The sequence below is a fragment of the Puccinia triticina genome, chromosome 4A (genome assembly GCF_026914185.1).
Source record: "Puccinia triticina chromosome 4A, complete sequence".
NCBI lineage: Eukaryota > Fungi > Basidiomycota > Pucciniomycetes > Pucciniales > Pucciniaceae > Puccinia > Puccinia triticina.
The window spans coordinates 5044344-5071585 of record NC_070561.1 but is presented as its reverse complement, the minus strand read 5'-3'; the positions used below and the strand labels follow the sequence as shown (position 1 = coordinate 5071585).

Here is a 27242-nt window from a genome sequence, read left to right as displayed (position 1 = left end):
ATGAACTAATGGGAATACAAAAAAAGCTGACCATTTATCATCCGCAAAACGGGTTGTACATCAAGAATTACATGCAAGATTCGAGAGCACTGCAAGATAACAAAAGAAAAACGGCTACAATTGTACAAGTCAATGTGTCTCTAGAAGGTAAACGACTTCAACACTGATTGATAGTTAAATAACAATCTCAAGATGACAATGTCTTCATGTAGCTGCTAGTAGAATCCTGTTGGAAACTTGAAAACCAATTGTGAGCATTTCAAGAGGGTACAAACTATGCCAGCTTCATTTGGCCTCAAGCGGGCGTGCGCAACCAGCTTGCATATCGTTATTTTGAACCTGCAACTGGTGCCCAACGCATCATGCATCCCAGATAGAACCCTACCGTTGATTCATAAAAAATGGGTTGGTTGAGTATGCGTTTTACATTGTAAAATTCCTAGAAAAGCAAAGACTCACAAAGACGGGTATATTGAGGACTCGGCAACTCTGGAGAACGTTGTTGTTCATCTCTGGGCTGCCGACAAACAAGGTTACTGGTAGCAGGACCATGCCAAAATTTTGTAAAGAGAGTGTTGTGAGCAATTTATTGAATAAACAAAGCAAATTGACACTAAGCATCACACCTTCAGCGTCCCAATACCGATGCATGTCTCGTAGGAGCCGTACAATGTCCGGGCGACCTAATGGCCCCCGGGTATCCCATATTAATCTTCGATTCTCTGGGATTCTCTCATTGATTAGTTGCGTGATTTCGTTGCCGTACGTGGTTTGCAAATTGGGACCAATCCATATCAGGAACCAAGAATCATGCTGGATGCATGTAGACGCAACTGCTCCGATCCCAGAGCCTGTACAAATGGCAAGTCCACGTTTGAAAAGTCTAGAGAAGTAAGGCAGACCGCATGGCTGGGAAAAAAACAGTTTTCTGCTTGAATGCCTGGTTCTGAATGCGGCGCCGAGTTGTTTGTTCTGACAAGATTGATTTGGCTAACCTTCCAACGTTTGGTATATAGCGTAACTGGCTTGTCAACGTTCAGCATCTTGGTGAATTCTCCTTGCACAGCCGCTACAATGTAATGGCAGTCGGCATGTTTCCCCTCGCTGGGAGGAGGGGAATAAAAGCAAGAACCAAAATTCAACAACAGCCCTGCAGCGTTGCAAATTTCGACACGGAAATACCTGATTGATCCAAAAATATGCCATTCACGCAAACCACCCACTGATATCCGTGTGTGTAACCCAGACGTCAAACCTCCGGGCACTCGCATGACAGATGCTTTGTCTGAGCTCTGTTGATCAAGCGTAGCATTTTCAGTTTCAGGCAATCAGTCGGCAACTGAAGTTCTCTTACTGTGAAAACCGTTACCGGAACTTTTGAAATTGTGATCCAGGAAAAAATGATTCTGATTACCAAAGTAAACCTCTTGTTCAGCAAATGCTTGTTAGCGACAGTTAAAAAGACATCTTACACGGCAACAATTGCGGTTAGAAACCAAAGTGCTGGTTTTGTTATTAGCCTAGAGGCCCTCGAATCCCAACGCTGTTCCACAACATCCCACAGAGAGTCCAAAATGACAAATACTATGGTTGATACGATTCCAGCCCTGGATGAATTTTGTTTGTCAACATTCAGGGAGAGTGCAGTCTCCTAAAAAGATGTAAGGGCCATGTATGAAAATTTGATGTCTCACCAGCCTACGAAACGGTGCATGATCTCAAAAAAACTATTTATGAATTAAATGAAAGGGGTGTAAGCTTTATTTTCGAATCTTGTTGGGCTCTAAACCCGAAGTAAAACACAGCTTACTTGTGATGGCGCCCGCGTATGAAAGGAAAAGCTGAAAAGCAAGTGATGGTAATGCAGGCCAAACAGATACCAAGGGCAACCAAGGGGATGGTATGGTGTCGATTTGCTTCTTGGAACTGGTTGCTGGAAGCTACAGAAAGCCAAAGCAAGGCAGAAATACCGCACCCGCTATGCAGACCACCTGATTGGATTCCAGATAAGAAACACGAAGTCAGTGAAAATCAAAGCCAGCCTTACATTAAAAAACCACAACCACTGGCAAACTAGGCGGATATGCATTATATTTATGCTCTATTGGTAGTGTAAATTGATATTGTGCAACACTCTTTCAGCTGATCACCGTGAAAGGTGTTTCTTCAGTTGTTAACAAGCTTAAATATCAGGCTTCTGACGGAGAAAATGAGAAAAATAGTTATGAGGTTATGATTTGCTTACCAACGTGATAAAGAATTCCAACAACTTTCACTCGAAGCCACAGGGGAAATAGACTTGGACGGAATGTTTTGATAGCCACCCAATAGAGAAAGCGAAGAACCCATTCGCTGCGTATTGCAATGGCTACCAAGATATTACCCACTACTAAGGGTGTTGCCTGCCTTTTTGCCCACGCCCACGAGTTTGAAAAAGCCAAGACTACGCCGGTGATATTCAAACAAAAAATCAAGAAAAACAACTGCCTGTAAGGCGTAAACCAGGTTAAAACCGTGATCCATCGGTTGATTATCGGCGCTGTATACGAGCCGCAATTTTCAAGCTTATTATGCTTCTCAGGAATCCCAGATATATTTTCCTCGTCCTCATTGCAAACATGAATTCTGCCTTGGCGAGGGGATTTTAATTCGTGATTGATAGCTGTCTCGTCATCGCCATGGTCGAATATTGTCGCGATTGGATCCAAATCTGGATGAAAATCCGGGATGGGCCGTTCAGTTCGACGAATAATATTCTGAGCCCTTGAGTGTCTCTCAAGCTAGGAAGGAAACAGACAAACCGCTTGGTGAAGGATTAGGCAGCAAAGTACATGAGGGCTCATCACAATCTGCTGCTTCAACTGCAAGATCAGATGCGTCCATGATGTTCGATGTGTGGAAAAGACTGTTGATAATCGTTGATTGAGGTACGCCCAGCCTTCGAGTGTGCACCAGATCAAATTATTCCTCTGGGTGATGAAACAAGCAGAACACAAAACTTGGTGGGGCCGACAGGGGCGAGAAATGCGAGAAAGCGGCAAGATGTACCCGTTGTTGGCCATGCTCACGGTTCCCCAGACCACACACAGCCACCCATCCAAAGATCACTGTGGGCAGCAAGCAGATCCGCGATCTGAGTCGGCGACCTGCTTTGTGTTGGATCGATGTCCTACATACACGTTACCTAACATTTATCCTTTGTGTTCGTAAATGACGCTTAAAACTGAAACTATGCCATTATTCCGAAGGACCGCTGGAGAGCCATGTTTTACAGACTCCAGAGCTCCAAACAAGGTCCACTGCCCCAATGGCCGGTGCTGGTCGTCAAGACAAATACATGCCAATCATCAGAGTGTACGTAGGCTAGCTCTCTTGTTGGCCGGTAGCTGTCATCAAAAGAGTGTGTCTGCTATTGATGACCGGTGCCGACAATTGAGATCTCTTGATTGGCGCCAGGCATTATGAAAACGGTGGCTATGCCCTCGCGCGAAGCGTCTCCGGCCGCGCCCCCTGGGCCCTCCGAAGAACGAGGCGGAGGCAATTTCTCAGACCATCCGCACCGGGCGCTAAGTTAGCCCGGATTAGGGCACTTAGTTCGACCCCGCACCCGCATCGGGTTGGATCAACCGGGGATCAACTTAACCCGGAGCTCCGTTTGGAGCTAGTGGGGTATAAATCTAGCCCCCACTAATCCTGGGACTAATCCCAAAATGAATATTCATCATGCTTGTTAGCATGAACTTTATGTGTTTAGGTGCCAAACACATAACATATAGGCACCTAAACACATAACCTCCGACAGCCTCGGACCCGCTAATCCCCACCCATGCGGATGGCCGATCGGATTAGCCTATTCCGATCTTAATCCGAGCTAGTTAGCCCAGGCTAATCTAGCCACGGATGCGGATGCTCTCAAGTTGCGGTGCCCGTGCCGGGCATTCCCGAATGTAACCTAACCAATTACAGTTGCAGATTTGCGCTGAAGTGCAAAAAAAAAGTACAATTAAAAAAACAATCTCTTGTTACATAAAGTTAATTGAGTTGTGATGTAACGAAGAGCAGCAAAGAATGAAATGATTACGAGGGAGGAGCATACACCACGAGAGCGATTTCGGCTCCCTCGGACCGGCAACCCGACGACAAAGGGGCCCACGTCGGGCTACCGTGTGAAAACAGGGCAGCCCGTCGTCGGGGTGTCGAGACAGTCAGTCCGCCGTACCTCTTGACGTCCAAGAGGTACGGCGGACTGACTTCAATCCGCCGCCTGCCCGGGTGTTGCCGGCAGCAACGGTGAAACAGATGCGATACGATGCGATATTGCACATTTATTGGTATCGCATCGTTGGGACGATGCACCATATTGCTAATCTGCTGTATCGCATTGCAAAACCAATGCATCACATTGGCATCGCATCGCTTGATCGATACAGCGGGTGAGAAAACCTCGCATCGCATTGTAGAGACGATGCGATGCGATGCGGGCAATATATGCGGAGATATACCAATAAATATCTGTATCGCATCTATTGGCATTGCATCAGTTAAACCAATGCACATCCAATGAAAAGCCTGTATCGCAACGCTCAAGCGATGCGCTTTGAACGATGCATATCGCATCGGCCTTCCAAGACGATGTGATTCGATGCACAGTATCGGGCGGTATCGTCGATGCGATATGGCCAGATATCGATGCACGCATTGTATCTGTTTCACCGTTGCCGGCAGGACCCACGGTGGCTTGACCAAGGTCGATCCACCGCCGGTCTGCCGGTCTGTTGCCGGGCGGACAGTCGCTGGCTTGACCGGACGGTCTGCTGCCCACTGGCTGACCTGGTCAGCACCCGGCAGACTGCCGCCAGGTGTTCCCCAGGCCTTTGACGGTCACCCGCCGGGTAACCAACGCCCAAGATTGTCGGCAGCCCAACAATCTCACAGGCTGTTGGTCAGCTGCCCAGCATGCAAGCTGGCAGCCCAACCGTAAGAGTCCCTAACGACAGCCGCTTGGTCATTGACCAGCTGACCACAAAGCCTTGCATCAGCGGTGGGCAGATACGTTACGGTACGTTACAACCTGCCCATTGGATAATGTAACTATTTTTCAGTATCCAATTTTCAGGAATTCTGTAACGTATCCAAATCAAGTGGTAAAGTAACGCACTGTAACTTTTTTCAAATTTCCATTTTTCTGGTAACGGTAACTCATGACTTTGCGCGTTACAGTACGTTCCCATAAGTTATCCAAGTTACACAAGGGTAACTTTCCAATGCAAAAACTTATGGCAGGAGCTGGGGTTGAACCCAGGGACCTGCCATCACTGACATGGAGGTGTGCCTGTAAGCCACAATCCTGAGTTTGGAGCATGAGACTATTGACATGGGGTTCTGTGATATTGCCACTCCTCACTAACATTGACCTGGAGCACTCTATCCGCCTGGTCCCAGGGGGTTGAGGAAGCAGCTGAAACGCCTCAACACGCGATTCTTGCTTCAGCCCTTCATTCCCCCTCCAGCTTTTTTGCAAACCACATTCAACATCACATTGTTCAATCATCCATGTCGCTTAAGGCTCAAGTCCCTCCCACTCCAGCCAGTAAAACTTTGCCCACCAACACTCAGGTAAGTAATAAATCATATTTCAAACTGACAAGCGAAATTAAACATGTTTTTTTCGCCTCCCTCAGACCGATGCTACTATTCTTGCTCCTCCGAGTCAAACAATTGATTGCAAACGTTCACAGTTAAGCTATGCAGAAGCAGTGAGATCTTCCCACCCAAATGGCGTCAAGGCCACAATCAGGCCTTTGAATTCAGGTTGCTCGCGTGGCAAGTCTTCTTTGATTCCCGAAGTCGCTGCCAGCTGACCAAGCAGTTGCAGTGATACCTTGCCACCCTTGCTTGCCTCCGGCGCCTTTGGGACCCGAAATCGCTCGGATTTCGGCATCAAAAGAATATTGTTCTGGTGAGTTCAATTTCTGCACCGATCTGCTTTCAAAGCTGAAAAAAACATCTTTTTTTGCACAGCCTTAACAGCTAAATTCACTAGGAGACAAGACCCCTCCGAAGTGTTGAAACCTCTGCGTTGCTCTTCTTGCATCGCTGCAATGGCTTCACCAAAGCCCAGTCATCCAACACCTTCTGCCATTGCCCTTGATGCAACCAAAAAAGAAGCAGCTGATAGCAATCCCTCAGTGGTGCCCAGCTCGGACTTGACCAGTTTTTCAGATTGATCCTCGTCTTTCTAGGATCTTTCTCCTAGCGAGGAGGATAAGGAAAACCCGCAGTCTTTTCCACATAAACCATCCCAAAAAAGGAAAAAACATTGGTTTGTACTTGTAGAAGTTTGCAACATCACCCAATCCAAGTTTACTAAAGACAGAGAAACACAGAAACAAAGATCAAGGGTTCCCCTTACAAATTAACCAAATTACAAAAAAAAATGAAAGGGTTCCCCCTTTCCAAAAAACAGATCACATAAACAAGGCTTCTCAACACAAAATCCAAAACCCATAAACTGGACCCACTATCCATCCCTGTCTAGCATGGTTTAAAATAGTGGGTGGATGGCCCCCAGCGCGCCGCATTGAAGGCATTATGCAAAGGGGGGCCACCGAGTAGAGCCCCTCAAACTGTGTAAGTGCAACAGCGGAGGGGGTTGAGGATGAACCACACGCTGGAAGTGCAGCGGCAGAGGACGCCCTGGGGATTCATCAAGCCCAACACAGCCGTCTTTTATAGATATGCGGTCGTACACAGTCAAAAATCCGCCAGCACCCTCATTTGTTAGTGTCAACACTGCCATGCCTTGGCAACTATGGCCACCGCCACAATACTCTTCCCATTGGTCCGACCTGCGTGCCAACTTGCCATTTTCAACGCTCACCCAATCTCACCTACATGCAACACACGCCTCAGAAGCAGTATGTACGTCTTGTGACTCATCATTATCCTCACAACGGTCAGCACCACCGCTGAGCCCTTTCTATGTTTTTTTTCTGCCTTTCAGTCCCCACCCACCCACCACCACCACAACTGAACGATGCGGCGGGCCACCCAAGCATTTGAAATTCAACCACGCCAGAAACTCAAGCCTAAACCCTCCACCATCGCTGCTGTCCCCCGCCAGCCGGCCTTCGCGCTGAGCAGCCCGTTCCTGCCCAGCACTGCTGTTGTTGGCACACAATGAGGCCTGCCCACCATTCCCGACCAGGCCGCCGCCTCCCCCATCCTTTTCCCCAGAGCCGCCTTTGCCTTGTCCCTCACCAGCAAAATCAGACAGAGATACTCGCCTGAGACCCAGGACTTCCTAGCTGGTACGCCAAAAAACTGTCCTTCTCTCTCTGTCTCTCTTGCTGTGCCCCACCCTCTTCCAAACAACTGCTTGCTTCTCTCCTCCACACAGGCCTTTTCCAGCCAGAAAACTCACAATGAAGCAAAAAGATCAACCTGTTCGTCAAGGATTGGGCACGCAAGAAGTTGAATGTAATGTTATGGGCACGATCCACCAAGGGATGATCCAACACCCCCCACTTGAAGTGAAGGACACCAACCCGAGTGTGTGTATATATACATGTGTAGATATTCATGAAGCTGATGATGCATCCCTCAACTCTGACGCTGCTGGCGCAACAGGTGAAGCTGCAAACAGTGAGCTGACAGGTGCCAATCAAAGCGTCAAAGCATAAGCCCCGGCAGCTGGTACCGTCGTCAATGATGGCAGACGCGGAGCTGACAGAGCTGCTGTACTATGCATGCGGCGGTACATTGTTGGCCTTCTGGCTTCCGGTCTCACCCACACCTGCGTCTGCGAGCTCCTGCCCGTTGCCCAGCTCAGAAGTAATGGCTTGGTTATTGATTTATAATGCAGGTTTGCTCTAGGTCACCAACGATGTTTTCACACTCAAAGAAACTCACCACAATACTGAGGAAGGTACTCTGTAAACTACAAGGCAGATTAAGCAACTCAAGCCTACTCAAGCACCTAATATTTTCAGATTGTACAATGTCATCCACAACAAGACTAAACTGATACTCATCTTTGGGTTCATGGATCTTGATAAATTCAACACTTGTAAATAGATAAACGAGGCAATCTGAATCTTGTCCATTATTGCTTTGCTTTTGCCTTTGGAATACACTTTCTTTTTTGATTTGCGCCATTTACAAGCTCCCCAGCCTGTCGAGTGCTGCTGGTGACCATGGGCATACTCCTCTGGATACCGCACACCCCCTCCGGACACCGCACACCCTCTCCTCCTAGCTCTTGCACAGACCGGCTGATGAGCACGCCAGGGCACTCTGCAGCATCTACATGATGCTGGTCAAGGAATGTGATTGGTCCTTCTTGCCACCCTCTTTGATGTTCTTGCTCCCTCCTCTTTGACCGTCTTGCCCACCCTCTCCAACCTTCTTGGCCTCTCTCTTTGACTATTTTACACATCCACCTCAACGTGCACACCCACTTCCTTAAGGTCGCCAATCACCCGCGCTGTTTTTCTTGCAATCTTCCTCCCCACTTCTAACTTCTACGGTCATTTGGCGGGCAGACACGCCCCCCCTTCAGCATATGCAGATATGTACTAGAGCTAATGATCAACCTTGCCCTGCTAATCTTCCCCGATCCATTGTGGATAACAGATAAATTTGGCATTCAAGCTTCGCGAAATAGCCTGCACTCTGGTCAACCTCACTAAGCAACAAGAATAACTTATCCTTTCTCACTAGGGCGACTTAAATTAACAAGAAGTGACAGGTGATGCTCCCTAGGAAATAGAGACAAGGATCAAAGAAATGCTTGGACCCTTAACCACTTTGTTGAAAGTTATGTTGCTTAGTTTTGCTTGATTTCTTTCTCCAACTCTCTTCTTCTTCTCCTAATCACCCATATCTCATATTTTCTATTTCCATTTTACCTTTGTAGAAAATGTAAAGAAAATTTTTATACTGGATTGACTGCTGTCAAATAGGCATGGTTGTCTCAGATTGATCCAACATGGAGAATCAATGGAAAGTATGTCATTTGTATTTCATGGATTTCCTGATTCTTTCTCAAATTTCTACAACTTTGCTCTTGTCATAAACTTTAGTTGATCAAAATATGTCTTGTCTTTCTGGAACAAAATATGCTTTGTGTACAACTCAAATTCTTTCCAATTCTACTGTGCCTTCCCTCATCTGCTCTTCTCTATACTCAATTTTATCTACCCACATTTGTTGGTAGGCACTTCAATTTCTACTTGATTTGTGCCTTGTGTTTTACACAAGATGATGTTATGAGTAATACAATTTTTAATGTATTTAAAGTCTCCAGCTTGCTTGAATTTCAAGAACTGATGTTCATGGAGGGGCAATAGCATGATATGCCACAAACTAAAAAGTGTCCAGATGTGTTGGAGTTTGCCTTATATGATAGTCTTGCAGGGTTGACCACGGTGAAACCCAAAATAAACCAATTCTGTGAAGATTTGATCTGGGTAAAAATCATGGTGTTTGAGTCCAATACCAACATATTCTTCCCAAAAATTTTAACTAATGGGAAGTCTGTCACTGGGGTAGCACCTCATGGGTTGCCAATGACAAATCAGGAGCACGGAGAGAAATGAACTTCCAGGTTGTCATGTGAAAGGGGGGGGGGGGATGTGATTGTGGGTGATATCAGCTAGCAGGGGATGAGCTGGAAAACTTTCCCTGAAATCTGCAGCGGCATAGCCGCCTTGGCCTCTAGTTATATGATTAAGCTGACAGGTTCATTCTTCCCCTCAATTCCTTTGCTCCTCTATCTTGATACAAATTTCGTCTCTGTAACTGCTGGGGTTCTAATAACTGTTTGTTCATGCTCAAATTGAGCGAACACCTCGCTTATATTGAAATTGAACATATCAGTGACCTGACACCTCACCAGCAACAGAGAAGAAATGCGTATACAAATAGAAGAAGAGCAAAAAAGAGGGCGAAGAATAGTGTGACAGGCTTCACTACAGCTCCTCTTCCACCTGGTGGCCAGATTATTCTAAGGAATCTGAACCCAATCAATCTCTTCCCTGCTATAACAGAGGATTTTTGGCAAAAGATTTCCAAATATAAGCGCCTATCAGCCGAGTACAACAAGGATCACAAAAATCTTCAACCACCACCAAAGGTTTTTGCTCGGAATCCCACTGATACTGAAAATCAATTAGCCTTGAAGACAGTAAAAAAAACTTTTCAAATTATCAATTCAAATTACAACAAAATCTACAAAAAACAAACCAATGAGCTTTTTGCTATTGCTGAATTCATTCCGGTTAGCGATCTATCCAAAGCCAAATGGGAAAACTTCGATTTCTTGTGTGTCTTTCTACACAAGTGCAAGGAATTCATCTCTCCTGTGGCTTCAAAATCTCGGAAATGTGCTGGCGACATGTGGATGATTGGCTGGCAAAAAGGTTATGACGGTCTGGAGATCCTTGGTCGATATCATGATCAAAATGCTATCAACAAAAATCCCGATGGATTCAGAATTCTGATGGAAAAATCTGCTTGAGCGGGAGAAATACTGTGGAACATATTTCACAGCTTCGGAAATGTCGCTGTTGAGAGGAATCAAGCTTACATGAACCGATTCAACATTCCTTCCATCACAGACATCAAATTTCCCAAATTTCCAGGTGATAAATTGCCCTTTGGTTTTGCATCCAGTTTAGCTTTCTCCTCTCACGGTTTCTATAATCACCATCACAAGGATGGTGGTGATTTATCTGATCTTCCCCTTGCCTTTGCTCTTATGATCCCAACTTCCAAAATCACCAGTAGGATTGCCACCAAAGCCAATGGCTATGATGTCAAAAATGGTCACTTTCTTTTTTGCGACTTACAATTAGCCCTTGATTTCAAACCTGATACTATATGTAGGATGATATTCCGTGCCCAGGAATATGTCCATGGTACTTTACGTCCAACAGAACCAAGTGATTATACTAAATCAGGAATGTCTCTGCAAGTCGCAACAAAAGCCAGCAACACCTGTAAGAATTACATTGATGGAAAGTACAATGATGAATCTGATAAATACTTTGGTGATGTTGATGAGCTCTTAAATAAATAGGATAACTTCAGAAGTTGTAGATAGATAAATCCTTCAATCATTACATTTTATGATAAATCATCACTTTTCACCACAATCACGTGCATTTTACAATGCATTTTGCACCAAATAAAGATAAATTATTGTGTTGCACCAACTCAAAACAATTCTTGCAATTTATTGGTGTGTAATCAAATTGTTTGTAATTTTGCATTTCTCCTTCATCTGATTTAGAAATTGAAAAAAGGAGTGAATTTTTCTGGGAAGGGCATGAGAAACCAAAATTTCAGAAGCTAAAGTAAAATATAATTGCTTTTGTTGCACTTTTTTTTTTATAATAATCATATACATACAGAGAAAATCTGATTGAACAAGAGTGAGGGAATTTTTCTGGGAAGGGTATTGAGAGAATAATCATTTGTCTGAATTTTGTCTGTGCACTACTCTAGAGAGTATAGCTGTGCACAGCTCTAGAACACATAGTTACAAATTCTCTCTGACATTTTGGATGATGGGAGATGGATCCAAAATTTTTAGGGAGTTGAAAAATCGACTCCCAGGAATTAATAAATCGACTCCCAAAAGTCGTTTACGTCGCGCGGACCGTCTCTGGACATCCCCCCTGGATCCTTGAGACCTCGCGCGGCCCCAAAAGCATTTTGGGAGTCGATTAATTAATTCCCCTCTCGAGGATGGGAGTTGATACATTAATTTAACAAAAAATGACAGAATATACAAAAAAATTATATCTTGTCACTGTTGTACCCAAACGCCCTAAAAGTTTCACAGAAATATAAATACACTCTTTAGAGAATATTGTGAGCTTCACGGCATTAGTACTCCTCAGGGAGACCCTGTGTAGCCGGGGGTGGATTTGGTGGATTTCCTACTAGGGCCAACCCCCAAAACCTTATCTACGGTGCTCCAAATGGCCCCAAATTTTTTCAGCTATAAGAATACACTCTTTAAAACATATTTTAAGCTTCACGGCATTAGTAATCCTCAGGGAGACCCTGTGTAGCCGGGGGCCGATTTGGCGGATTTCCTACTAAGGCAATCCCCCAAAACCTTATCTACAGTGCTCCAAACAGCCCCAATTTTTTTCTGCTATAAGAATACAATCTCCAGAAAAAATTACAAGCTCCAAGGAGGTATTACACATAAGGCACACCTTTTATCAACCGTGGTGTAGTGTAGCGCAGCGCAAACACACTATTTTTTAGCATAGCATTAGCCCAATCGCACACATCTGCGCTAAAGCTGCGCGCACAGGGTACAAAGCTATCTTAGATTCTAGTGTAGTTTTAGCGCAGATACACGCAATTGCGCTAATGCTACGCTAAAAAATAGCGGATTTGTGCTGCGCTACGCGACACCACGGTCAATAAAAGGTTTGCCTTATGTGTAATACCTCCTTGGAGCTTGTAATGTTTTCTAGATATTGTATTCTTATAGCAGAAAAATTTGGGGCTGTTTGGAGCACTGTAGATAAGGTTTTGGGGGATTGCCTTAGTAGGAAATCCGCCAAATCGGCCCCCGGCTACACAGGGTCTCCCTGAGGAGGAATAATGCCGTGAAGCTTAAAATATGTTTTAAAGAGTGTATTCTTATAGCTGAAAAAATTTGGGGCCATTTGGAGCACCGTAGATAAGGTTTTGGGGGTTGGCCTTAGTAGGAAATCCACCAAATCCACCCCCGGCTACACAGGGTCTTCCTGAGGAGTACTAATGCCGTGAAGCTCACAATATTCTCTAAAGAGTGTACTCATATTTCTGTAAAATTTTTAGGGCGTTTGGGTACAACAGTCATAAGATATAATTTTTTTTGTATATTCTGTCATTTTTTGTTAAATTAATGTATCGACTCCCATCCTTGAGAGGGGAATTAATTAATTGACTCCCAAAATGCTTTTGGGGCCGCGCGAGGTCTCGAGGATCCAGGGGGGACGTCTGGAGACGGTCCGCGCGACGTAAACGACTTTTGGGAGTCGATTTATTAATTCCTGGGAGTCGATTTTTCAACTCCCAATTTTTAATCATAATCCATTTTTTTCAATGGACATGGAAACTCACAGAACTTGTTGGCATGAAATGTAATCTCAGTGGATGATCCAAATAATTTCACATTCAATTTCAATCCATATCATTCCAAAATAAAGTTGACTCCCAATTTCTCTAAGCTTTGATTATTTTAGGGGGTGAATGATTTTTACAAACTGTGTTTTACAATGCTACCCCATTGTAAAGCGGGGGCATTGTAAAAATGCAAAAATACATGCATTTAATTAGTTTTACAATTTATGTCGTCCCAACCGCGCAATGTAAGCTCACAGGATGTAAATTACATTTTGTAATTCACACCCGGGTGACCTGTAATCTTTACTTTTACGGTCTGCGCTGTTACATTGCATGTTACAGTGCATGTAAACCTGTACATAACCTACCAAACAATTAGTATTACAATACCTTAGCTTACAACCTCTCAGACTTGCAGCCCATCCAAGCTCTGGGAAGCTTATCTCACCCCCCTAGATAGCTTATATCTCCACAGTGACGGCCTAGGTTAGGGCTTGACGCAACCATCTTCCAGCTGGTCAGTCGAGAGATTCTAGGTTTCTTTGTCAGCCTGATCGATCACTTTTTTTCGGACTTTCCCACAGGTATCAACAACCTTAATAGAGCTCCTGATACGTTAATAGACATCAATCCTGATATATTCCAATAATCTGCACGCCTAATACCTGATAAGCTATAACCTTGCTTATTCCTTAATACATATCCTTTGATACGGCGGCCATGGCCCGCAAAAAGAAAAACACCGCCCGCAACCCTCCTCCCACTCCTCCTCTCAATCATCCGACATTATCTGCTACCCCCACGATATCGGCGCCCAAAATAGTGAAGACCCCCGCAATATCCATTCCCAATTCCGGAAACACACAGAATTCCAAAACCTCCGCCCACCCTGAAATTGAAAAGCCGAATCCTACTGAACCTGAAGACAAGCCGAACTGGCAGTACCCTACCTCCATGGATGAAGGCTTCAATCCTTTTATTGATCATGGTTGCCGGTTAGACAGGCAGGGGTATCCGCTTTACCCAAATGGATCTACCACTTTTGTCCTCACCGCCGGTACCGAGATTGTGAATTTTGGATCGGTTGGGTTCACCAAGAGATCTAGCAACGACACCAAGTCCGACGAGTGGCAAGTCACGCGATATTACTGCCGTGGTGTTTTACGATGCGATGAGAATGGTTGTGATTATGCTGGCCCCCCGCCAACTGGACACGGTAAAATTGAAGAGCTTCTCAGCACGTAAGTCCTTAGTTCCCTCTCATTCATTACAACATCAGGACTGAATGCAAACTTTTTTCTTCATTTCAGTAACCCCTCATGCAAAGGGCTTGCAGGTCGATGCCCAGGGAAGATCCGCTGGCAAAGCTGCTTGGGAACTCAATGTCGATTCGATATCCACAAGAAAACTGGATGGGGTCTCCTCCGACACCGAGGTAATCACAATCATCGGTGGCCATCGTCAAAGAAACCAGACCCCTTGGCAAAGAAGGATCTAGTTGAAACTGTCAAAAAAAATCCTAAGGCATCCGCGCTCCAGCTCAAGGTTTGATTTTTTTGTTTCTGTCCAGCTCCCCCTCCCTCCAATTTCATTTCACCCAGATAAGCTGACCTTTAAAATATTTTCCGATCAAAATATAGATTGGTAAAGCCGGTGGGCCTGGCGAGCCAAGTGACAGTGTTGTTAACATCCATGAATCCCTTGGCCACTCGGACCGGCTTCGTCACCTTCGTCGTCAGATACTTCAGCAGATCGATTTTGGTTCAGGGAAGGGTGTTAATGATAGTAGTGATAGGTTCATGCACAACCTTTTTCAATGGCAGCTGTTGAGTAATTTTATTTTTGAATCGATTTGTCTACATTTACATTTGCTAACTTTACAATCTAATGATCTAATTTGACAGGAACGGCATGGAAACCATATCGATTGCGTGCAACGCAGGACATGAACACATCACCTTCCAGACTGAGTGGATGTCTCAGAGGCTTCTGGATCGTCGCGAAGACAACAACAATCTGTACTCGGGCGGCTTGATATCGGACGTCACTTACCGCTTCTTTGCCACAGGTTATCTGCTCACAACCTCCATGTACTGCGACGAAATTTCTCGATGGATTCCTGTCCAGCTCAGCTGGATACGTGGGCTGAGTGAATCGTACTACAAAGTCCACTTCTCTGTCCTTTTCCGCCAATTCCTCATCCCCTCACTCCTGCAAAGCAAGCGCGAGAACATGGCGCGAAGTGTTGTGGATTTCTCCAAAGCTCAACAATCTGGATTTGTGGCGGCGTACATGGATGTTTTTGGCGAAACCAACCGTGAGGAAGCCATGAAGAAACTGAAGGGATGCCGCGAGCACTTCCGCCAATCAGTGACAAGGGTCAAGCGGAACCGGGCGGTCATCATGCCTGATGAGCAGGTTAGTTCTGGTTTGTTTTCTTATTTGAGACGTCAACACTAGCTTACATTTAATCTCACTTTAGGCTTTATTTGAAGCCAAGTGTCTCGCCCTGCTGCAGCCGTGTGAAAAAGGTGGGCCAACCCACAACGAGAGAATCGATGAGATGCGGCGCAGATTCCCCAAGGTCAAGGCTTGGCTTGACTGGTGGACTATGGCCGATGTCGAATCGATGCTTTTCCCCAGCCGCCGCAAGATGCTCGAGGACTGTCCTAACGGCAATGATCAGCTCCCAAGTTCTACTAATGCTCAGGAGAGCATGCACCGAGTCTACTACATGTTCAGGTAGGTTCGGTTCCTCGTCTTTTCATCTTAAATCTGGTTTGGAGATAAAAAAAACACTGACTTGATTGATTGATCAGTTCTGGAAAGAAGGCTTTGATTCCAGGTTTTGCCGAGCTCTTTGCATTTGTCAAAGCTTTGGAGAAGGACCACGAGCTCACTATGCGTGGCATCCCCATCCGGTATGGGATCAAGCCAAAGAACCAGCAAGACATCGCCCACTCGATTGGTTGGATCAAACCTACCAAGCAGCAGAGGGCCGCAATGAACGATGGGCGCCCTCCAGACACCACCCAAGCCCTTGTCAATCATCCAACCAAACGAGTAAAGCTCGGCAGGCCCCCAAAATCTCTTAACATCAACAGGGCAATGCACACAACTTTCATGTTGTACGCTGCCTCAAAGGATTCACTAACACGGAATTGATGTTGGTTGGCGGCTGCGTTGGACTCCCTTTATGCAATCTACAGCCCTCTTTGGCTCCAAAGCCCCGACGGGAAAAATACCAGTCTATTCCACACTCTTGTCTCCCATTTTACTTCCCGGACCACCAATGAGCTCATCCAGAACAAGAATCTCAAATCGATCCTCACTCGTGGATCAAACAAACTATTTGAAGCGGCTAGGAGCCTCCATCCTGACTCCTTCATCCCGGGTTCCTTTGCATCGTGCGATTTCTTCATGGAAATCATCTTGGATCCAAAAACGAACTCGTCGGAGGTCCTCAAGAGTCTGTTTTCCATTCAAGAAACTCGAGAATTCTCTTGCCCCCGGAAGATTCACAAGAAGCCAATCAATCATCCCCAAGGAGATCGCCGCTTGGTGGCCCTAAAGGTCACTAACTCTATGTTTGAAGCCAATGAAATCAACTGCGCCGACGCTGGGCTTCTGATCACCCGGTGGTCAACTTCTGGACTGGCTGGAACTTCCGGTCTACAATGCCAAAGTTGTGGTGCCGAGCGATCCAAAAAACCCCGTCGAAGTAAGCCTTTGGAGTGTGAAGACAATCCCTCCCCCAGCAACTTCCTAGAACAAACATCAATCATCTCATTCCCCGATGGCAAATCACCCCCTCACCTTTACTTTCAAATCGACTCGGCAACAATCATCGATGAACAGAAACAGGTTGAATTGGCCTTTCAAGCTCACCATATCGGGGGAGGTATACACACTCATGTCGCAAGGATATTGGGGAGATGGTCACTATTGGGGAAAGGTACTGCAAACCGTTCGAGGAGTTACCGGGATTTGGCTACACAATGACCGTGTGAATGCCGGCTACGCTCAGATGGTCGACACCGTCCCCGGAAAGATCAGTGGAGCTCACCCAAATACCAGCTGGCTTCTTTACTCGCGAGAGTGGACGGACGATGAAGCTAGTTTTGTTGACCAAAGTATCGAGAGGATCCGCCGCGATAACCCCACAATCTCCTTGGGTTTTCCTTTCACACACATGAAGAGCCTGTTGAAAATATCTTACAATGGTGAAGCTACCGTGGACTCTTTGAAACCGGCCGAACCGGCGATCATCAGAAACAAATCTACCAAGAACCTGAAGGAGAAAATCTCGGACTATTCATCTGATTCCCAACATTCCAGCTCTGACAATTCCAGCAAAGATTCCACTGAGGTTAGCGGCAAAGAAACTGGAGAAGATTCCAGTGAAGATGGTGAGCAACATGATGCTCCAGGCAATCCTTTGAGTCCACCAAGCAAACCAATCAAGATCCTTCTTCGTCTGAAGAAGGCTCAGCCTGTTTCTACCAAGCCGAAACCTCAATCCGAAGAAGTGGAATCTCGTGCACCAATGATCAACCCCACTGAAAAGCTCCCAGCCCGGCGTGGCCGCCCTCCAAAGGTCCGCCCGGTTGTTCAGACTGCTCAGATTGGCGACCCTTCCCATCCGGACCACAGTGATCATGACACCGGACCCAAACACCCAGCTTGTGACCGTGCCTCAGATAATCAACCAATGCAGAAATCCACAGCTGCAAATAAACCGACCGGGAAGCGAGGACGACCTAGGAAGGAGGCTGCTGAAGCAAACCGGTTGAACTTTGTGTCTGCCCCGTTAAACGATTCGGATTGGGAGCGCATTACGGCACGCGAGGCTGCCAACTGGAAATCTCACTGGAACATCGAGAAAGAAAAGTATGCGGTGACCCGGAAAAATCAACATGCTCAATCGGCCAGCCAACCAGCACAATCGGTGATTGGCAAGGAGGATCAACCTCATCAAATGGCGAGCCAACCTGCACCTCGAAAAGGTGCAGGTGGGCCATTGGCGGCGAGACCGACAAGAGTAGGGTTGCGCAGGTCCTCGAGGGGTACCACAGGTGTTTGATTCGCCTGTTTTGATTTATTGTGCTTTCTTCTCCCCATCATTTCTCCTCCGCCTCCTTGCTTTTTACTTGGGCTTCTTTTTAAGTCATCTGATTTCACTATTGTTCTCGCTCTGATACGTGGCGGTTTTGCTTTGTTTTGATTTTTTTCTTGGCCATAGGGCCTTTTTTTGCAAGGCAATGCAAAATTGCCCGCCTGCGGAGGGATATGTAATTTTACATTACTTTTTTTACAATGGGCCCCACTTGGTAAAGCAATTAATTTGCAAAATTAATTGTTTTGCCTCTCTGGTGCACCATTGCAATGTCAGATTTTGCAATGTCTGGGCGTGGTAAGAATGACATGGTAAATTTGTACATAAAAAGGGATCATGTGCAAATCTACAAATTAGTTTTTACATTCTCTGGTTTTGCAATGCCCTCAATTGTGAGCAATTTTGTAAAATTATTTGTTTTGTGGATAATGTGTAATTTTGCAATGTTATCATTTTACAATGTCCTTACATTGTAAAAGAGGAATTGTAAAAATCAACAGCCCCTTATTTTAGGCCTCATTTGTTAGTGTGATAAATATGGTGTAATATTAAAAACACCAAACCTTTATCCAAGTTTATTAAATCCACACAAACGTGGAAACCTAGATCTAAGTTTTGGCATATTTCTAATTTAAAAATAACACAACAGAAGAGCACACAATTTTGAAAATACACACAGCAGTTGAAAATATCCCCAAAGACCCAAAGGCCCTATGGATGACCCTCCAGCTGTGCCAGAGAAACAAGCAAAAAAGGGCCGGTTGTGAAAAACTCTGTGAAAGAGCTGCCAAGGAGGGGCCTAATCAAGCAACTAGGGGGCTTCCAGGGAGGGGGCGGACGAAACCGGATCCCCTGGGGGGACATCCACTTTGAAGAAGCCCTCCTTAAATACCCATCAACCCTCATCAACTGATATTCAGCCACTCACTGCCTCCGCACACGCTCAAGCTACCGCCACGCTCACTCGTCCTCAGCCAAGCCACGCATCGTCAACAACTACCCTTCCAGGCCGCGCTACTGGTTGTCAGGAACTATCTGTATCAACATATGAACTGCCACCCCCATCTACATACAATGCTTATCACAGCTGGCTGGACAAGGTTTACTGTTTCAAGCATAGAATCTTGCAAATTCTAAAGCCTTGCAATAGCTCACAATCACACTCGGAAGCGGGATTTTCAAATTAACTCAGATCATCAACATCCTGCAATCCAAATCAGACTGGGGTCTCGGTCTCATCAATGCACTCCTTGACTCTCTCAGCTTGGTCGTCATTGGTTTTAAGTGTAGGTTCTTAATTCAATTCCAAAACGATCCACCGCCCGACCTGAACTCTGATTTGTTGAATTAGGTCAATGCTCTTGTCAGTACCGTTGGTTGGACCGCCTCAAAGTAAGCAACATCTTACTTGACCTCGGCAAATGCTCCTTGTATCAGATATGCTCAAATTTTAGTGAAGGAATTCATGGATCTAACTCTCAAAACCCGGCTGATGTCGTCAAGGTGATGGAGGCTGCTCTCCTGGTGCAGGACCACAACTACGTGTAAGTCCGAAACGCATCCCATCTGCAGGGCCTCAGCTGCTTTTTTGACCTCGTCTTTCAGACTCTCGCAATCCTGCAGGCCGGGCTTGGTTAGCTGAAACAGAACATTTGGGCGCTCGTCGGCTCGGTCCACCTGGCACCAACAGCTCAACTCAATCGCGACCGACTTCCTCCCCTTGCCTCAGCAGGGCACCGGACAAGCATCTCGGGTCCCTCGTCGTCCTCTCCGTCGCCCAGGCGTCCGCACCCTCCGCCAGCCGCTGCCGCCCGTGTCCCGCCGCCGCCAGCCAGCCTTAACAAGCCAATCTTGCCCAGCCACGTGCTCAACAACACCAGCCCCACACGGCCGCGACTGTCATTATTGTCATTGCTGCCCAGAGCCGGCACCATCCTACCTACCCAACGCCGGCTCGCCGACATTGCTGAGCTCATCCCCATCTCCCTGCTCCATGTCGACGTCATCAACCAGGCCAAGAGCCGCAGGGGCGACCCTCTCTGTCCCGCACAAGTCCGGATTTGTACTGTAAGTTCCTGGCAACAGCTCCTGATTTTTCTACGGCCCAATTCTGAGCAAGGCACACAAAAGCTCTGTTGATCACCCTTTGTCTTTGATTTCCCCCCTCCCCCCTATGCTCACACTTCTTCCTCAGGGTGAGATGGAGTGCTATGATTGTCAGCCTAAACCAAGAAACCTATTGAGTATGTACAATTCGCTCCACACCATCCAGCCTGATACATTGCATTTTTTGGGCAAATGATTCTCTTTCCCCGTGAGGTTGAACCCTCTGATCCACTGAAGATCGGCAAGAATGACCGAAGCCAAGTATAAATGCTTCCTTGCAACATGACAGGCATCTTTTTTGGCCTGAAGATGAAAACAAAGGGGCAGATCTAGACGAAGCAATTAAAAGTGGCAAAAGTGGTGAGCTCTTGTACTTTTGCCTTGAAATGGAATGCATTGAGAACTGACATTTGTTTTGACTTATAATCAATGAAAGAGGTTGAAGCCTTGAAAGAGGATGCAAAAAGGATGAAAGGAATTAGAGCTGAGCTGGATTCACCTGAGATGTCAAAAATTATGTCAATAAACTATTTGAAATATATATCAAGTGGCTTTTGATGATTGATGATAATTAGTGGAAACAACAAAAAGCTTGAAAGCTGTTGAACTTTGTACTGAAATACAGAAAACACACAGAAAACACCAAACAAAACCAGCATGCCCCAAGTACTGGAGGTTTAAAGGATCAACAGATTTAAGCCTGAAGGATTCTTTTGATTTGTTTTGTCCAAGGTGCAATTGTGAGCTCTTGATCATTTGGACCATAACAAACCATTGACAGACCACCTGAGTTACCTATGTGAATTCTGCTTCTTGGAAAATGGATCCAATCAGATGCTGCTCATGAACCTCTCCTCTGGGATAAAGACAAAGATGGTGCATTGGACTTTGTCACTTATGCTTCTGACTTATTTGTTATATCCCAGAAGGAATGTTTCAACAAAAAAGTTAAGCTGCTCAGCCCAACAATCAGATTGAAAATAGTCTGCCTATTGATGATTACATAATTATGGGGTTGGACAGAAATGGCTGGGAATATAGTGATTTTGCCACATCCCCTTGACCAAGTGATCAGAATTTGGAGTTCAGATAATGTATCCTAATCTATCCATGTTATTAACCAGATTCCTGCCATTGCAACAGCAAGCTCAGCCGTTTTTTTGATGAATGGAAAAGTAAAAATCATGCCAAAACAGCATTCAAGCAAAAAATGATAGTAATTGTGGGCCTCCTCTCCCAACACTGGGTTGCTACGCTAACCATAGCGGTTAGCGTAGCGTAGCGCAGCACAAATGCTCTATTTGTTAGCGTAGCGTTAGCGCAATTGCACGCATATGCGCTAACGCTACGCGCACGCGGTGCGCAGCTATTTTAGCTGATAGCGTAGCGTTAGCGCAGATGCGCGCAATTGCGCTAACGCTACACATGCAGGGCGCAAAAGAGCGCGCGCTATGCTGCGCTACAGCGCCTTTAGCGGGAAAAAAGGGCTAGCGCAGCGCAGCGTATGTAGCGGCGCGCTAACGCTAACAAAGAATTGGCGCGCTGTTAGCGCCGCTGAAAATTGGCGCAGCGTAGCGGCGCTAACAGCGCGCTAACGCTATGCAAAATAGATGGGCGCTTTTTGCCGCTACGCTAACGCGTAGCGCTGAAATAGTGTAGCGTAGTGTAGCGAACCAGTGTTGCCTCTCCCCAAGATTACTCCATTTTGACCCTTTTGCAATATAAAGCAAGATGTTGTGGAGGGGGTGGGCTTGCTTTTCTTTTTGGAAAGCTATTCTCAAATTTGACTATTTCTTTACTGAGCTCAGCACTTGTCAGACTTACCATTGCCTAAATGTATTGATTGATTGAGATCAAGGCACCAGAAACTTGTTTTCTGGTGAAAACTTGATCTTGAGCAATTTTAACAAGCAAGTAAGATTTAGCTATTCCCTCTAGATTTAGAATTTTAGCCAACCAGAACTCCTCCAATCAAAATTCATGAATTCCTATGAGATAATATGAAGCCTAATTTGGAGGTGACTGGGAGGGAATGAATATGCCAAGCGACAAGTGGTGTGGGTGGGCCCTTAGGAATTTGACATAGGTTTTTGGGCCCTGCAGCGGCGCAGCCGCCTTGGCCTCTAGTCTCATAGATCAAAACTGACAGGTTCCCTTCAACTCTCTACAGTCTCATTCTTAATTGTGATCGCATGGCTCAAAAATCCTACGGACTAGGGACTGCTTCTCAGCACAGCGTACCAGCAAATGGAATCCGACGTTCATCTCGAGTTAGCTCAAATATCAGTCGGCATCCCTCCATCGTCTTGCCACCTTCAGATTCTCGTTGATCAGTCAATAGACCTTTACCAGCAATAGAGAAATCCAACAATAAGCAATTGAGAAGCATTTCTGTCTCCAAAAATGAAGATAGCGACCAAGAAGTTCAAACAAAGAAACCAACACCTCACAATCAACAAAATACAAAAAACGATCAACAAAAACACAAGAAAAACAAATTGAATCCACCAAACAATAGTGAATTGGGATCATTCATTGACTTGCGTGAGGACTCTGAACCTGAGAACACCAAAATTCTAGCGGCTAGAAAGCGTACTGAAAAGAAGTTTGACTCTCCCCTGGATTTCTTTGGCGAACCGTTCCACCCTCCCAAAGCAGGAGTATGTCAAACAAAACCCAAATCTTCTGTCTCATTGTTTAACGACTGTCTCCTGATTTATTTTTCCTGGAAATACTCACAGGAGGAAGAGCTGAAGAAAAAACCGATTACGTACAAATGCAAGTGGTGCAAGAAGCAAGTTTGTGGTGGACATAATTCTGATGCAAATCTACAAAAACATAGAGATGGATCAAACCAAGCTGGACGTGATGGATCGGGCTGTCCCAACAGAGACCTGGCAATTGAATTAGGGGCAAATCTTCCCCCTACAGTCAATGAGGTCAAAGAACTATGTATCTGAAAAGAACACAAATGGAAGTAAAAAACTTACATCATTTTTTGGACGTGCTGGAAAGTTTGATAAGAAAACTTTGAATCAGATTTTGATGATTTGGCAAACACGCAATGCTCTCCCATGGTCACGGATCAAGGATTTTGACTTGAGGGCTGCTTTTCACTATTCTAAACCTGACGCTTTACTTTATAAACGTAAATGGGCTGCAGCTGAGGCCAAACAACTATAGATATCATTGCAAGCATCCATGCTTCAAAGTTTGAAGGTAAGTGTTCCCCTGTGAATTCTTGATAGGGAAGACTCTAAATACGGATAAAATCTTTCTGAAATCTAGAAATCATCGAGCAAGTTCACTCTTGTCCACGATGTTTGGACAACAAAAGGAAACCGTTATGCATTTATTGGATCTTCTGTTGCATATATCAACAACCAATTGGAGTTCAACATGTCCCATCTCTCTCTGAAATTGGTATTGTGGTTTCATCAAGGAAAGTGGCTTGCTGAGCCACTTGCCAATGTTTTGCAGAAACATGGCATCTATCCCAAGATAAGTAGAGCCTTCCTCAATAAATTAAGTGACAAAATATTGTACAATTTCAATACTCATATCAGTTTTTTTCAATTATACATGCTTGCTCAGACGACCGATTCTGCCTCAAGCAATAATACGATGGCTACTAGAATTTTCAACATCTTGGAAGAACAAAACGGGGCGTACTCCTTTGACTGGCGAGCCAAGAACATGCACATACGTTGTTTCTGCCACAAGATTGCTTTAATCGTCAATGCTGGTCTTGCTGAACTTGGAATCGTCGCTCCTCCCCCTGCAAAAATTAAGGAGTCAGTACTTGGAACATTTCCGTATGCCAATAACATGGAAACTATACTTGAGGAAGACGAAGAAATATCAGAAAATGGCTCAGTCCATGAAACAGATTCTGATGTCGACTGCGGATCTGAACCAGAACATGACGAGCAAGAGCTTGCTGTGCTAATCAAAAATTGAGAAAACGAAGAAGAGTCAGATGAGGACAAAGTTGAATACTGCGCAACCAACCGTAATGAGTCCAATGACTTGGATTGTTTAACTAAAAAGGTCTGAGCTTAAAATTGAATCAAATTATTGATACAAAAGATACAGATATTGAAAATATTCTCACCTGCTAAAATGACAGTTAGATTTTGTTGTCAGAAAGATTACTTCAACAAGTGCATGGCGTCAAGTATTTAAACGGAAATCCAAGAAGAAAGGCTTGAATCTGCATAGTCTGATCCCTGGATATGGAATCAGATGGAACATCAAATTTGAGAGTCGTGAGCGTGCTTATGACGCCTGTGAAATAAGTCACTTCCTTGTTGTCAACTATATATTACACCTGAAGAGTGTTGAATTATTTTTCTTTTCAATCCATCAAGGTGATTGACGAGATTCTTAAAGAGGATCTGGAGAAAGTACATGCCCAACGTGCACGGCAACGAGGACGGAGTTCCCAGAAGGAGCTTGGCCACTTCCAAGAGATAACCCTCTTGTCACATGAGTGGCAATTGATAAAAGATTTGAATGATGAATTGAAGGTTTGGGTTTTTTTTTGGGATTGGAATTTGTAAAGATCATCGAACTAATGATGATTAATCAAACTCTTAGTACTTTTTCTTACTTACAAAGAAGATGGAGGGCGATGGTCCAACTGGTAGTGCTGCAATACCCGAGTACTTGCAATTGAAAAATCATCTGAAGAAAAAGTCATCTTCTTTACATCGTGGTGATCCCTTACATCCTATGTTTGTCAAAATGTTCGAAAAAACAGATACTTACTTGAAAGAAGCACTTGAATGTGAAAATCTAGTGATTTCAACAATTCTAAACCCATCATTCAGGCTTGCTCTCTTTGAGTCACATTTCCCAAAAGAAGCACTAGAAGCAAAGAAGAGACTAGTCAAATTATTTGAAGAAAGAAAGACTCAAATGGTGGAGAAAGTTTTGCAAGAAGAGCACGCAAAGGATACACCTGCGAACAAGGAAAACGAGACAATTGACGAGAACATCTATTGATTTTTCAGTGGTCCAAACAACAATTCAGACAAAGACAAAATCAAAATGTACCTTGGAGGAATGGATCGTATTACCCAAGGAGATAAAAAGGATTACACATTTTCTGCGTTGAAATGGTGGAAAGTATGTTTTATAGATTTGCTTTTGAGATGAGGCTTGTTTTTCTGACTCATCAATATTTCAGGAACACGAACTCAATTATGTCATACTTTCAACGTTGGCAAAAGACTACTTAGGCTGCGTAGCTTCCTCTTCAGCTGTCAAACGGACATTTTCTTTGGCTGCCGATGTCTGCACTAGCAATCGTGGGAAGTTGTTGCCAAGCACAATTGAAAGATCTGTAAGTAGTCGCTTATGGCTGGGTGAGGACCATCCTTTGGGTGAATACTTTGATGGGGCGACAAAACAACTCAATAACTTCAAATTATTCTGTCAAGAGAAAGACTCCCAAAGAATTAAAGGACCTGAGGCACGATGATAGAATATTTCTTTCCTTATCTCATTTCTTGTCAATTGATTCTCGTACAAATTGTCATAACTAAACCCCTTCAAATCCACTTCATCACAAAAGAATCATTTTTCAAAATCTTTTCATGTGCTCCTTACATACGTATGAATGTAGGATTCAATTTTGCTCATATATCTGATATAGTAACGATTCTTGAGTTACAACCAAGTTATCCACAATTATGAAAAAAGTAACGTAACTAAAATTTAGTCAAGTTATCCAGGAACGTAACTAAAAAAATCAAAACTAAGTTTTTAGGAAATGATATTGTAAATGCAATGAAGTTATCAGTAACTTACAGGTAACATAACTGTAATGGTTACCTTACGGGCAAAGTTATCCATTTGGGTAACGTATCTGCCCACCGCTGCCAGAACGAGCCGGCCATCAAGAGGAGTGATGACAAGTGATGACTCTTCTGGATGACCGGAACAAACGGGCCATCAAGAATCTGGTGGATGGTCTTATGTGTATATACATATGTATGTACATACAATGTATTTGATGGTCCAAGGACCAGGGAAGGGGGAGTGAGGGAGGGGAGTGCAGAAACCAAGGCAAAAAAATAGGGGGGAGCCGTTTTTCCAAACTGAGGAAAATGGCCTGTTTTCCCTGGATTATGAGGGTGACAAATAAGCGCTATGGTACTCCGGATTCTGGGCCGCTCGGATTTCACAGAAAGTTGTGAATCCTGGGCAAGATCCTTGGAATCCGCGGGCTATGGTACAGGCCCTTAGTTACTACCCTCTCATACCCAGGAAAAATTTCATACACTTGAAGTGCTTACCATTGAGGCCAAAAAAGCCCATTCATACCATTTTTGTGCCTACCATTTTGGGTTTTCGCCAAAAAATTCATACATTTTCGTTACGGCCATTTACAGGGGGTTTCCTGGGTCCTTGTAGGCCTCCACTGGCGTGGACAGCTCCGCTGCTCGCTCTCGCTCCCGCCCGGAGGCCTAGTTGAGCTCGTGAGCGGACTCCAGGCCACCTGGAGTTACGGGTCGGGCTCAGCAGGACTCAATACTTACAAAGAGTGAGAGTTTCAATTCCTAAGAAGGAAGGTGAACATCTAACTTCAATCTTGCTCCCGCTTTCCACCCTATTCTCAGCCGCCGCCACAGCAGGCGGAATGGGTTAGGGTTAAGAAGGGAAGGAAGAAGTGCCACCTTTATCCCACACTTGGGTAGCTTGAGGAGTTATTGGGTAGCTCCTGGGTTATCCTACGCAACTAGGACCAGGATGGAAGGTCTAGAGGCTGAACAAGTAAAACAACAAGAAGGCTGGAGACTAAGTCACCAGCCCGCCACAGAGGGGAACACGAGAGTAGATTGGATGACGCATCATAGTTAGGGGAGTGTAACAATATTTT

The 27242-nt window shown here is 45.0% G+C and overlaps 2 protein-coding genes across 2 annotated transcripts; one reads left to right on the top strand and one right to left on the bottom strand.

Annotated features, from left to right (window-relative positions):
• Positions 1-360: 360 nt before the first annotated feature.
• Positions 361-2883, bottom strand: PtA15_4A581 (uncharacterized protein; the record flags this gene model as incomplete). Its single annotated transcript, XM_053168480.1, has 10 exons — positions 361-381; positions 460-909; positions 996-1104; positions 1183-1292; positions 1355-1406; positions 1473-1607; positions 1695-1727; positions 1811-1991; positions 2246-2710; positions 2802-2883. 10 exons carry the CDS (start codon positions 2881-2883, stop codon positions 361-363), a joined length of 1638 nt encoding a protein of 545 aa, XP_053019685.1.
• A 2670-nt stretch (positions 2884-5553) lies between these two features.
• On the top strand, positions 5554-5861 carry PtA15_4A580 (uncharacterized protein; the record flags this gene model as incomplete). Its single annotated transcript, XM_053168479.1, has 2 exons — positions 5554-5616; positions 5682-5861. 2 exons carry the CDS (start codon positions 5554-5556, stop codon positions 5859-5861), a joined length of 243 nt encoding a protein of 80 aa, XP_053019684.1.
• Between the last annotated feature and the right edge of the window lie 21381 nt (positions 5862-27242).